Source organism: Pristiophorus japonicus, chromosome 10 (genome assembly GCF_044704955.1).
Source record: "Pristiophorus japonicus isolate sPriJap1 chromosome 10, sPriJap1.hap1, whole genome shotgun sequence".
Classification (NCBI taxonomy): domain Eukaryota; kingdom Metazoa; phylum Chordata; class Chondrichthyes; family Pristiophoridae; genus Pristiophorus; species Pristiophorus japonicus.
This window is the reverse complement of record NC_091986.1, coordinates 191,372,251-191,385,703: the sequence shown is the minus strand read 5'-3', so window position 1 is coordinate 191,385,703 and position 13,453 is coordinate 191,372,251. Positions and strand designations below refer to the sequence as shown.

The 13,453-nt window shown below is 51.8% G+C and overlaps 1 protein-coding gene across 1 annotated transcript in view; it reads right to left on the bottom strand.

The window, feature by feature from the left end:
* Positions 1–13,453, bottom strand: part of mgat4a (alpha-1,3-mannosyl-glycoprotein 4-beta-N-acetylglucosaminyltransferase A) — a 281,493-nt gene that overhangs the window by 49,468 nt on the left and 218,572 nt on the right. Inside the window, exon 8 of the mRNA XM_070892430.1 lies at positions 2,826–2,940. Within this exon, the coding sequence (XP_070748531.1) occupies positions 2,826–2,940 (115 nt within the window). The remainder of the gene's footprint in view (positions 1–2,825; positions 2,941–13,453) is intronic.

Genomic DNA, 13,453 nt, shown 5'->3' with positions numbered 1-13,453 from the left:
GTCCCGAAGGGAGAAAATGTGCAATATATACAGAAAGTCCAATCCTCTGGGATTGTCACATTTCTTTAAACGTGTAAAAGCGCAAATGAAATTCCTGCAGCTTTGTGTTTAAGATTTTGACCGAGAATGAAAAACACTCAACTGTAATTGGCATTTATATAGCTTCCTTCATGTAGAACAACATTTCAAAGTGCTTCACTGGGGGAGGAGGAAACTAGCAAGCTGGATGCAAAACACTACCATGGGTGGGGGGGGGGGGGGGCGGGAAGAAAGAACCATAACAACAATCGAACAGAGTGAAGTGGCAATGGGAGAATCTGAAGAGCCATGGACATAATGACTGAAGCAGTGGAGGGAGTGGGGTACAAGCGGTAGCCTGGAGTCAGAGGCGTAGTGTGCACGGGTTGGAACGTACAGATGAGGCGCTGCTCAGAAGAATGTGGGGAAAGTCCATGGAACAATTTGAAAATAAGGCCAAGGTCAAGGAGCCTAAAGTCGATGTGCTGGGGGACATAGAGTCAGTGGAGCTTGGCAAGAACAGGCCAAGGAGTGTATGGGATTTTGAGAGAAAGTGAATGTGGCCCACACATTTTGCCCCTTCTATTTCCTTAATTGTTTTGATGTGGTTACCTACAGGACTGGATGCCTACCTCAAAAATGTATGAACATTATGAACTGATTTTGGATTTACTGGAGTTTGAGAAGCATACTTCAACAGCACCACCCAAACCCGTGACCTCTATCACCTAGAAGGACGAGGGCAGCAGACGCATAGGAACACCACCACCACCACCACCAAGTTCCCCTCCAAGTCACACACCATCCTGACTTGGAAATATATTGCCGTTCCTTCATCAGTGCTGGGTCAAAATCTTGGAACTCCTTCCCCAACAGCACTGCGAGAGTGCATGCACCACACGGACTGCAGCGGTTCAAGGCAGCGACTCACCCCCACCTTCTCAAGGGCAATTAGGGATGGGCAATAAATGCTGGCCTCGCAGTGACGTCCACATCCCGTGAATGAATAAAAAAAAACACAGAAAAAGTGAGCGGGGAGAGAATGAGAGAAACTGAGAAATGATAGGCATGGATTAGGATTCAGTGGCAGATGGTAGAAGCACAAGCGGGCATTTTTACGGAGGTGGAAAATATGCAGTTTGAAATGGCATTCTGCAAAATGATACTTTGTTTTATTTAAAATAATTATAAACGCTAACAAATGATATGCAAATAGATTAAATTATAGTGCTTTTATTATTCATAGGGGGAGACTTTCGCCTTCATTTGCGACAGTTTTCTCAGTGGTACAGGTGTTTTTGGAAGAGAAACCGCCCGGCAAAAGTTTCCCCCTTAATCTTTAAGTAGAATCGGCCACATTTCAAAAAGATCGGCGAGGAACAAACCGCCCACGTGCACCTGTGTGCACCACTGAGAAAAGCGGCAGGATCAAAACTTGGACAAATAGATCGCCAAGGAAACCACCTATGGGAAGCAGCCTGAAACAGGGCAAAGAAAGGTAAGTTAAAGGTTTTTTTAAATTCTTCAATTCTAAAATGGCGATTACATTTAAAACTATCTTCGGAATGTTTAACTTTTTATTTTTTTAAAAAGTGGAAAAAATACTTTTTGTTTTTTCCCCCCTCCCTAGGCCCAACTGCAGCCTCGGACTAAATTTTAAATAAGAGCATAAGAACTAGCAACAGGAGTAGGCCATATGGCCCCTTGAGCCTGCTCCACCATTTAATAAGATCATGACTGATCTGATCATGGACTCAGCTCCACTTCCCCACCCGCTCCCCAAAAACCCTTATCCCCTTATTGTTTAAGAAACTGTCTATTTTGGTCTTAAATTTATTCAACGTCCCAGCTTCCACAGCTCTCTGAGGCAGCGAATTCCATAGATTTATAACCTTCTGAGAGAAGAAATTTCTCCTCATCTCTGTTTTAAATGGGCGGTCCCTTATTCTAAGATCATGCCCTCTAGTTCTAGTCTCCCCCATGAGTGGAAACATTCTCTCTGCATCCACCTTGTCAAACCTCCTCATAATCTTATACGTTTCAATAAGATCACCTCTCATTCTTCTGAATTCCAATGAGCAGAGGCCCAACCTACTCAACCTTGCTTCATGTCAACCCCCTCATCTCCGGAATCAACCTAGTGAACCTTCTCTGAACTGCCTCCAAAGCAAGTATATCCTTTCATAAATATGGAAACCAAAATTGCACGCAGTATTCCAGGTGTGGCCTCACCAATACTTTATATAGCTGTAACAAGACTTCCCAGAATCCAGGGAATTTTGGTAAATTACAACCAATGCATCCACAATCCCTGCCGCTACTTCTCTTAAGACCCTAGGATGCAAGCCATCAGGTCCAGGGGATTTATCTGCCTTTAGTCCCGTTATCGTATTGAGTACCACCTCCTTAGTGATTGTGATTAAGTTCCTCCCCTCCTATAGCCCCTTGGCTATCCACGGTTGGAATATTCCTTATCGTCCATTCAGATAAGAACTGCCCGTTTCCCCTAGTTTCAGCTTTAACCGCTGAGAAGCCGCCAAGAATCTTGGCGCATGATCCATTTTCTCGCCGGCCGGTATTTCTTCCCTCATTAAATGGAAACTTGCCCCAGCGTTAATTGCAGAAGCTTAATAGTCTTTGCTGGGTAGCAATCAGGTGGTGAGGGCTTTGGAGAAAGTCTAGCCCTTAGCTACTAATCCAACATTTTTTCCCTGTGGTATTTCTGTCATGACTTTGACATTAAAATACACAGACGTTACCAGTTGTGTTTTTTTCGTTATTTTCGGAATCAAAGAGATTTTGTTTACCTATAAATCCCAGCTGCGAGAATTCTAGCACCATCCAGTCTTCCGAAGAAAGCTGAAGTGCAAAGTTCTTCATGGTGCTGAAGTAATGATCTTTGGCAACTATATCGTCTTCAAGCTGCAGGGACGCACAAAATAACATTATTTTCCTTTTGCCCAAAGCTCAGAATTCATCATTCCATAATTTTTCTTTTAAAAAAAAAGAGGGCACGGAAACACTGACAGTCAGGCAAAAACGCAAGTGTTTGTGATAATGCATTAATAAGCATGCAGTGAATAAACCTTTGATGGTTTATTCATACATTATAAATTAGCTTCAGCAGAAGTATTTAAAAACTTATATTTTAGCATGACCAGAAGGCAGAATGACAGGGAATAAGGGAAGCATGAGCAGCGATGAGGAGACAAAACTTGCTATTGGGGAAATGATAGGGAATAAGAGGAGCTGGAGCAGATTGGGTGGGTGCAAAACGTTCTGCCAGGGCTTTCAAGAGGACCAACTATCCCAATTTAACAGATGAGCTCCATGACTTATGGATGCGCTTATTAGTACTGAAAAAAATGGCCTCCCCCTCCCCCCTGATCATAGATGGGGCAGGCATTGTGTGCGGATCGTGACCACTCTAACGATGTCCCCTGTAGTGGGTTGGAAGAATGTGATCAGTCTCCCTAGTCTCTCTCTCTTCCACCACCCTTTCGGAGGAAGGGGAGGGGAAGAGAGTGGGGGCGCGGGGGGGGGAAAGAGAGTGGGGGCGCGGGGGGGGGAAAGAGAGTGGGGGCGCGGGGGGGGGAGAAAGAGAGTGGGGGCGCGGGGGGGGAAAGAGAGTGGGGGCGCGGGGGGGGGAAAGAGAGTGGGGGCGCGGGGGGGGGAAAGAGAGTGGGGGCGCGGGGGGGGGAAAGAGAGTGGGGGCGCGGGGGGGGGAAAGAGAGTGGGGGCGCGGGGGGGGAAAGAGAGTGGGGGCGCGGGGGGGGGAAAGAGAGTGGGGGCGCGGGGGGGGAAAGAGAGTGGGGGCGCGGGGGGGGAAAGAGAGTGGGGGCGCGGGGGGGGGAAAGAGAGTGGGGGCGCGGGGGGGGAAAGAGAGTGGGGGCGCGGGGGGGGAAAGAGAGTGGGGGCGCGGGGGGGGAAAGAGAGTGGGGGCGCGGGGGGGGAAAGAGAGTGGGGGCGCGGGGGGGAAAGAGAGTGGGGGCGCGGGGGGGGAAAGAGAGTGGGGGCGCGGGGGGGGAAGAGAGTGGGGGCGCGGGGGGGGAAAGAGAGTGGGGGCGCGGGGGGGGGAAAGAGAGTGGGGGCGCGGGGGGGGAAAGAGAGTGGGGGCGCGGGGGGGGAAAGAGAGTGGGGGCGCGGGGGGGGAAAGAGAGTGGGGGCGCGGGGGGGGAAAGAGAGTGGGGGCGCGGGGGGGGAAAGAGAGTGGGGGCGCGGGGGGGGAAAGAGAGTGGGGGCGCGGGGGGGGAAAGAGAGTGGGGGCGCGGGGGGGGAAAGAGAGTGGGGGCGCGGGGGGGGAAAGAGAGTGGGGGCGCGGGGGGGGAAAGAGAGTGGGGGCGCGGGGGGGGAAAGAGAGTGGGGGCGCGGGGGGGGAAAGAGAGTGGGGGCGCGGGGGGGGAAAGAGAGTGGGGGCGCGGGGGGGGAAAGAGAGTGGGGGCGCGGGGGGGGAAAGAGAGTGGGGGCGCGGGGGGGGAAAGAGAGTGGGGGCGCGGGGGGGGAAAGAGAGTGGGGGCGCGGGGGGGGGAAGAGAGTGGGGGCGCGGGGGGGGGAAGAGAGTGGGGGCGCGGGGGGGGGAAGAGAGTGGGGGCGCGGGGGGGGGAAAGAGAGTGGGGGCGCGGGGGGGGGAAAGAGAGTGGGGGCGCGGGGGGGGGAAAGAGAGTGGGGGCGCGGGGGGGGAAAGAGAGTGGGGGCGCGGGGGGGGAAAGAGAGTGGGGGCGCGGGGGGGGAAAGAGAGTGGGGGCGCGGGGGGGAAAGAGAGTGGGGGCGCGGGGGGGGGAAGAGAGTGGGGGCGCGGGGGGGGGAAGAGAGTGGGGGCGCGGGGGGGGGAAGAGAGTGGGGGCGCGGGGGGGGGAAAGAGAGTGGGGGCGCGGGGGGGGAAAGAGAGTGGGGGCGCGGGGGGGGGAAAGAGAGTGGGGGCGCGGGGGGGGAAAGAGAGTGGGGGCGCGGGGGGGGAAAGAGAGTGGGGGCGCGGGGGGGGGGGAAAGAGAGTGGGGGCGCGGGGGGGGGAAAGAGAGTGGGGGCGCGGGGGGGGAAAGAGAGTGGGGGCGCGGGGGGGAAAAGAGAGTGGGGGCGCGGGGGGGAAAGAGAGTGGGGGCGCGGGGGGGGAAAGAGAGTGGGGGCGCGGGGGGGGGAAAGAGAGTGGGGGCGCGGGGGGGGAAAGAGAGTGGGGGCGCGGGGGGGGGAAAGAGAGTGGGGGCGCGGGGGGGGAAAGAGAGTGGGGGCGCGGGGGGGGGAAAGAGAGTGGGGGCGCGGGGGGGGGAAAGAGTGGGGGCGCGGGGGGGGGGAAGAGAGTGGGGGCGTGGGGGGGGGGAGAAAGAGAGTGGGGGCGTGGGGGGGGGGAGAAAGAGAGTGGGGGCGCGGGGGGGGGGGGGAGAGAGTGGGGGCGCGGGGGGGGGGGAAAGAGAGTGGGGGCGCGGGGGGGAAAGAGAGTGGGGGCGCGGGGGGGGAAAGAGAGTGGGGGCGCGGGGGGGGAAAGAGAGTGGGGGCGCGGGGGGGGAAAGAGAGTGGGGGCGCGGGGGGGGAAAGAGAGTGGGGGCGCGGGGGGGGAAAGAGAGTGGGGGCGCGGGGGGGGAAAGAGAGTGGGGGCGCGGGGGGGGAAAGAGAGTGGGGGCGCGGGGGGGGGAAAGAGAGTGGGGGCGCGGGGGGATAAAGAGTGGGGGCGCGGGGGGGGAAAGAGAGTGGGGGCGCGGGGGGGGAAAGAGAGTGGGGGCGCGGGGGGGGAAAGAGAGTGGGGGCGCGGGGGGGGAAAGAGAGTGGGGGCGCGGGGGGGGAAAGAGAGTGGGGGCGCGGGGGGGGAAAGAGAGTGGGGGCGCGGGGGGGGAAAGAGAGTGGGGGCGCGGGGGGAAAGAGAGTGGGGGCGCGGGGGGGGAAAGAGAGTGGGGGCGCGGGGGGGGAAAGAGAGTGGGGGCGCGGGGGGGGAAAGAGAGTGGGGGCGCGGGGGGGGAAAGAGAGTGGGGGCGCGGGGGGGGGAAAGAGAGTGGGGGCGCGGGGGGGAAAGAGAGTGGGGGCGCGGGGGGGGAAAGAGAGTGGGGGCGCGGGGGGGGAAAGAGAGTGGGGGCGCGGGGGGGGAAAGAGAGTGGGGGCGCGGGGGGGGAAAGAGAGTGGGGGCGCGGGGGGGGAAAGAGAGTGGGGGCGCGGGGGGGGAAAGAGAGTGGGGGCGCGGGGGGGGAAAGAGAGTGGGGGCGCGGGGGGGGAAAGAGAGTGGGGGCGCGGGGGGGGAAAGAGAGTGGGGGCGCGGGGGGGGAAAGAGAGTGGGGGCGCGGGGGGATAAAGAGTGGGGGCGCGGGGGGATAAAGAGTGGGGGCGGGGGGATAAAGAGTGGGGGCGGGGGGATAAAGAGTGGGGGCGGGGGGATAAAGAGTGGGGGCGGGGGGATAAAGAGTGGGGGTGCAGGGGGCGGGAAAGAGAGTGGGGGCGCGGGGGGATAAAGAGTGGGGGCGGGGGGATAAAGAGTGGGGGTGCAGGGGGCGGGAAAGAGAGTGGGGGCGGGATGGTGGGGGAGAGTTGAGGCCTCAGAAGAGTCTCGGGCCTCAAGTCCTGCTTCTCGGCAACATGTGGAGGGAACAATTCGGGGCCGGGCCGGTACAGGGCGGTAGTCGGGCGAACAGACGGAGCATGGGAGGGGGGTGGGGGGGGGGGGGGCTTGACCTGCATATGTCTGACAAAGTGCAGTACAAATAGTTACACTGAAATTATACACAAATTGACGAGATAATGGGTCACCCTTTACTTTAACAGATCTGTCTTTATTGAGAAGGATGTTTACATTGAATATACACCACAGGCCATTCAGCCCAGGCCGGCATTTATGTTCCACATGAGCCTCCCCCAATCTTTCCTCTCCTACCCACCAGCATAATCCTCTATTCACCGCTCCCTCATATATTTATCTGCACTATTTGCCTCAACCACTCCCAGTGCCAAATGTTCACCACTCTCTGGGTAAAGTAGTAGCTGAATTCCCTATTGGATTTCTTGGTGACCATCTTATATTGATGGCCTCTAGTTTTGCCCTTCCGCACAAATGCAAACACTGGCTCTGTGTTTATTCTATCAAAACCTTTCATGGTTTTAAAGACCTCTATTCGGTAACCCCTCAGGAGAAAGAGAGACCCAGCCTGTTTATCCTTTCATGATAGGTATAACCTCACAATTCTGGTATTATCCTTGTAAATCTTCTCTGCACCCTCTCCAGTACCTCCATATCCCTTTTTATAATATGGCAACCACAACAGCTCACAGTACTCATGTGGCCTCGAAGGTTAGCATAACATCGCTACTTTTTAAATTATATCCCTCTAGAAATAAAGTCTTGTGCTTGGTTTGCTTTTTTTTTAAATGACCTTTGAGAGAGAATGCAGCAATTGTTTACATGCAAAACACATCAGCATTACAATGCAATTAGACTAATTGATAAAGCCAGGCCTGGATGTCTACTATGAATGAACTGCAATCACCTTAACATCGAGTGTTCATCATTTTTTATATGTTTTTTTTAAAGCTGTGAATCAATGGCCATTAATCTATTATGACGTGATCACGAAGCTTGGATGCACTGCTGTATACATATACTCTGCTGTCTTAATAAAAATTGCTATACTGTTTAGTCAATAGTCGTGGATCTCTCTAGGTCTCATTCATGGCAAGTCAGGATAGATTGCTTAAAAATACCACGCAACACAGGCGGAAATTTGAACACTCTCGTCTGCTGGAAATGGGGTGGTAGCAGAGTTAAAATGGAGGAGGTAGACTTACCGCTCCATTCCTGATCTACCACCATTTGCCCCAGGACCTTCTACTGGACAGCCGAGACCCCCCCCCCCAAATCAGGCAGAAGCCCCAGTAATCTAGTCAATTCGGGGCCCTGACAAACATAGGATTGATGCCGGGCAGAGTGCCCACCTTGGACACACTGCTCAGTAAAACCTGGCGGATAGTGGAAGTGGCCCTTCAAATAAATGCCAAAACTATTTTTCCTGAGGCCAGGTTCCTTCAGGTACCACCCTGGTCTCGAAGCATCCCACCACCCACCAACCTATTGTACCTTCACCCACCACCTCTTCTCCACCCCTCCCCCCCACCCGCCCTGTCTCACCTACTTATTTCCTGGTTACATTAGCCCCCAGGTTGCCTGATATTGTGCAGGCAGAGAACTGCATTGGGCCACCCGCTCAGGGCCTGCAGCTCACCACTTATATTAATGAGGCCCAGGCTTCAAAATGGGCTGGCATTAGAATCTGCCACATAATATATTATGTAATGCTAACATCTCAATAGTCCTTATGCATTCAGGTTATAGAAATATAGTGTGCCTCATGGAAAATATAGCATGCCCCAATCTTCCCTCTTTATTGTTAATGAGCTGCGCTTTGTTCCTGTGCTTCATGGCCTGCATATAGCCACATTCTCCTGGATCTATCTCCCCATCATTGTTGTCAGATCTTTCATTCTCCTTCCTAGTGCTCCTAGATTCCGGATCATCCCTTTCCCAGTGCTTCGATATTATGGACCCAGACACTCGGAGCCCTGACATCTGTCAGTGGTCCCAGACATCAGAGTCCACGCCCAATATCACAACTCATTATAGAAGCAAAACAATCTTTTTAAAAATGCCAATTACTTATTAGATGGTGCTTCTGACCTTCAGCCAAAACTGACAAATACTTTACAACATTCTCTGATCAAACAATTAAACTCAAGTGAGCCAAGTTGATTTACTTCAGCACATTTAGACTTTGGTATCTTAAAAGGGACACACGTCCACCATAGCAGAATATATTGGGCAAATGACATCAAAACTACTGTCCTTGCAAAAACAGCATTTCATCCATCTTACTGTGAGCAACACTACAGGGAGATGTTCAATATATGCACACACACACACACACAAAGCCATAGACAACCACACACACAACAATCACACATGCACCAACCAACTACACACGCCACACAATACCATGGAGAGGTGCATTTCTAAGAGGATGCAAAATGCTTGTGCAGCTGCTTTTATTTTGGAGTTACAGCAGGAGTGAAGTGCAAAAGAGAAGATGATTGACTGGCCAATCCGGGTAGGATGGGTTAGTACTGAATGTTAACTGGTTGCTAAATCTCAACTCCGTTTCCAGAAGTCATGCAATCAGTAACATGCATTTCTTCCAGTCACAGTGACCATTAAAAAGCAGAAGGATTGTTACCGTTCATCACAGAATGTTACTGCGAATTTTCAAAAAGGTTTGAAAAATTTCTTGCAATTTGAATCATTTTGTAGTTACTACTCAATGGCTTGATCTTAGAGAAGAGCCCACAAGTCATAGAAACATAGAAAATAGGTGCAGGAGTAGGGCGTTTGGCCCTTCGAGCCTGCAACACCATTCAATATGATCATGGCTGATCATGCAACTTCAGTACACCATTCCTGCTTTCTCTCCATACCCTTTGATCCTTTTAGCCGTAAGGGCCACATAGAAACATAGAAACATAGAAAATAGGTGCAGGAGTAGGCCCTTCTAGCCTGCACCGCCATTCAATGAGTTCATGGCTGAACATGCAACTTCAGTACCCCATTCCTGCTTTCTCGCCATACCCCTTGATCCCCCTAGTAGTAAGGACTTCATCTAACTCCTTTTTGAATATATTTAGTGAATTGGCCTCAACAACTTTCTGTGGTAGAGAATTCCACAGGTTCACCACTCTCTGGGTGAAGAAGTTTCTCCTCATCTCGGTCCTAAATGGCTTACCCCTTATCCTTAGACTGTGACCCCTGATTCTGGACTTCCCCAACATTGGGAACATTCTTCCTGCATCTAACCTGTCTAAACCCGTCAGAATTTTAAACGTTTCTATGAGGTCCCCTCTCATTCTTCTGAACTCCAGTGAATACAAGCCCAGTTGATCCAGCCTTTCTTGATAGGTCAGTCCCGCCATCCCGGGAATCAGTCTGGTGAACCTTCGCTGCACTCCCTCAATAGCAAGAATGTCCTTCCTCAAGTTAGGAGACCAAAACTGTACACAATACTCCAGGTGTGGCCTCACCAAGGCCCTGTACAATTGTAGCAACACCTCCCTGCCCCTGTACTCAAATCCCCTCGCTATGAAGGCCAACATGCCATTTGCTTTCTTAACCGCCTGCTGTACCTGCATGCCAACCTTCAATGACTGATGTACCATGACACCCAGGTCTCGTTGCACCTCCCTTTTTCCTAATCTGTCACCATTCAGATAATAGTCTGTCTCTCTGTTTTTACCACCAAAGTGGATAACCTCACATTTATCCACATTATACTTCATCTGCCATGCATTTGCCCACTCACTTAACCTATCCAAGTCGCTCTGCAGCCTCATAGCATCCTCCTCGCAGCTCACACTGCCACCCAACTTAGTGTCATCCGCAAATTTGGAGATACTACATTTAATCCCCTCGTCTAAATCATTAATGTACAGTGTAAACAGCTGGGGCCCCAGCACAGAACCTTGCGGTACCCCACTAGTCACTGCCTGCCATTCTGAAAAGTACCCATTTACTCCTACTCTTTGCTTCCTGTCGGACAACCAGTTCTCAATCCATATCAGCACACTACCCCCAATCCCATGTGCTTTAACTTTGCACATTAATCTCTTGTGTGGGACCTTGTCGAAAGCCTTCTGAAAGTCCAAATATACCACATCAACTGGTTCTCCCTTGTCCACTCTTCTGGAAGCATTCTCAAAGAATTCCAGAAGATTTGTCAAGCATGATTTCTCTTTCACAAATCCATGCTGACTTGGACCTATCATGTCACCTCTTTCCAAATGCGCTGCGATGACATCCTTAATAATTGATTCCATCATTTTACCCACTACTGAGGTCAGGCTGACCGGTCTATAATTCCCTGCTTTCTCTCTCCCTCCTTTTTTTAAAAAAGTGGGGTTACATTGGCTAACCTCCACTCCATAGGAACTGATCCAGAGTCAATGGAATGTTGGAAAATGACTGTCAATGCATCCGCTATTTCCAAGGCCACCTCCTTAAGTACTCTGGGATGCAGTCCATCAGGCCCTGGGGATTTATCGGCCTTCAATCCCATCAATTTTCCCAACACAATTTCCCGACTAATAAGGATTTCTCTCAGTTCCTCCTCCTTACTAGACCCTCTGACCCCTTTTATATCCGGAAGGTTGTTAGTGTCCTCCTTCGTGAATACCGAACCAAAGTACTTGTTCAATTGGTCCGCCATTTCTTTGTTCCCCGTTATGACTTCTTGATTCTGACTGCAGGGGACCTACGTTTGTCTTTACTAACCTTTTTCTCTTTACATATCTATAAAAACTTTTGCAATCCGTCTTAATGTTCCCTGCAAGCTTCTTCTCGTACTCCATTTTCCCTGCACTAATCAAACCCTTTGTCCTCCTTTGCTGAGTTCTAAATTTCTCCCAGTCCCCGGGTTCGCTGCTATTTCTGGCCAATTTGTATGCCACTTCCTTGGCTTTAATACTATCCCAGATTTCCCTTGATAGCCACGGTTGAGCCACCTTCCCTTTTTTTATTTTTTACACCAGACAGGGATGTACAATTGTTGTAGTTCATCCATGCGGTCTCTAAATGTCTGCCATTGCCCATCCACAGTCAACCCCTTCAGTATCATTCGCCAATCTATCCTAGCCAATTCACGCCTCATACCTTCAAAGTTACCCTTCTTTAAGTTCTGGACCATGGTCTCTGAATTAACTGTTTCATTCTCCATCCTAATGCAGAATCCCACGATATTATGGTCACTCTTCCCCAAGGGGCCTCGCACAACGAGATTGCTAATTAATCCTCTCTCATTACACAACACCCAGTCTAAGATGGCCTCCCCCCTAGTTGGTTCCTCGACATATTGGTCTAGAAAACCATCCCTTATGCACTCCAGGAAATCCTCCTCTACTGTATTGCTTCCAGTTTGGTTAGCCCAATCTATGTGCATATTAAAGTCACCCATTATAACTGCTGCACCTTTATTGTATGCACCCCTAATTTCCTGTTTGATGCCCTCCCCAACATCACTACCACTGTTTGGAGGTCTGTACACAACTCCCACTAACGTTTTTTGCCCTTTGGTGTTCTGCAGCTCTACCCATATAGATTCCACATCATCCAAGCTAATGTCCTTCCCAACTATTGCATTAATCTCCTCCTTAACCAGCAATGCTACCCCACCTCCTTTTCCTTTTATTCTATCCTTCCTGAATGTTGAATACCCCTGGATGTTGAGTTCCCAGCCCTGATCATCCTGGAGCCACGTCTCTGTAATCCCAATCACATCATATTTGTTAACATCTATTTGCACAGTTAATTCATCCACCTTATTACGGATACGCCTTGCATTAAGACACAAAGCCTTCAGGCTTGTTTTTTTAACACCCGTTGCGGAGTTGGAGCTGAGGGTGGATTCACTGTGGAGCATCCACGATGCTGAGAATGACGTGAGTAGCACGTGTAGCGAGTTGGTCGTACCGCAGGTAAAGGGTCCACAGCCAGATAGGGAATGGAAGACCAGCAGGAAGAGCAGTGCAAGGAAGGTAGTGCAGGGGTCCCCTGTGGTCATCCCCCTGCAAAACAGATACACTGCTTTGGGTACTGTTGGGGGGGATGACTCATCAGGGGAGGGCAGCAGCAGCCAAGTTCATGGCACCGTGTACTGGCTCTGTTGTACAGGAGGGCAGGAAAAAGAGTGGGAGAACGATAGTGATAGGGGATTCAATTGTAAGGGGAATAGATAGGCGTTTCTGCTGCCACAACCGAGACTCCAGGATGGTATGTTGCCTCCCTGGTGCAAGGGCCAAGGATGTCTCGGAGCGGGTGCAGGACATTCTAAAAAGGGAGGGAGAACAGCCAGTTGTCATGGTGCACATTGGTACCAACGACATAGGTTTAAAAAAAAAGGGATGAGGTCCTACGAAACGAATTTAAGGAGCTCGGAGCTAAATTAAAAAGTAGGACCTCAAAAGTAGTAATCTCGGGATTGCTACCAGTGCCACGTGCTAGTCAGAGTAGGAATTGCAGGATAGCGCAGATGATTACGTGGCTTGAGCAGTGGTGCAGCAGGGAGGGATTCAAATTCCTGGGGCATTGGAACTGGTTCTGGGGGAGGTGGGACCAGTACAAACCGGACGGTCTGCACCTGGGTCTGCACCTGGGCAGGACCGGAACCAATGTCCTAGGGGGAGTGTTTGCTAATGCTGTTGGGGAGGAGTTAAACTAATATGGCAGGGGGATGAGAACCAATGCAGGGAGACAGAGGGAAACTCTCTTTTGAATATATCTAACGAACTGGCCTCAACAACTTTCTGTGGTAGAGAATTCCACAGGTTAACAACTCCGTGAAGAAGTTTCTCCATCTCGGTCCTAAATGGCTTACTCCTTATCCTTAAGACTGTGACCCCTGGTTCTGGACTTCCCCAACAATCGGGAACA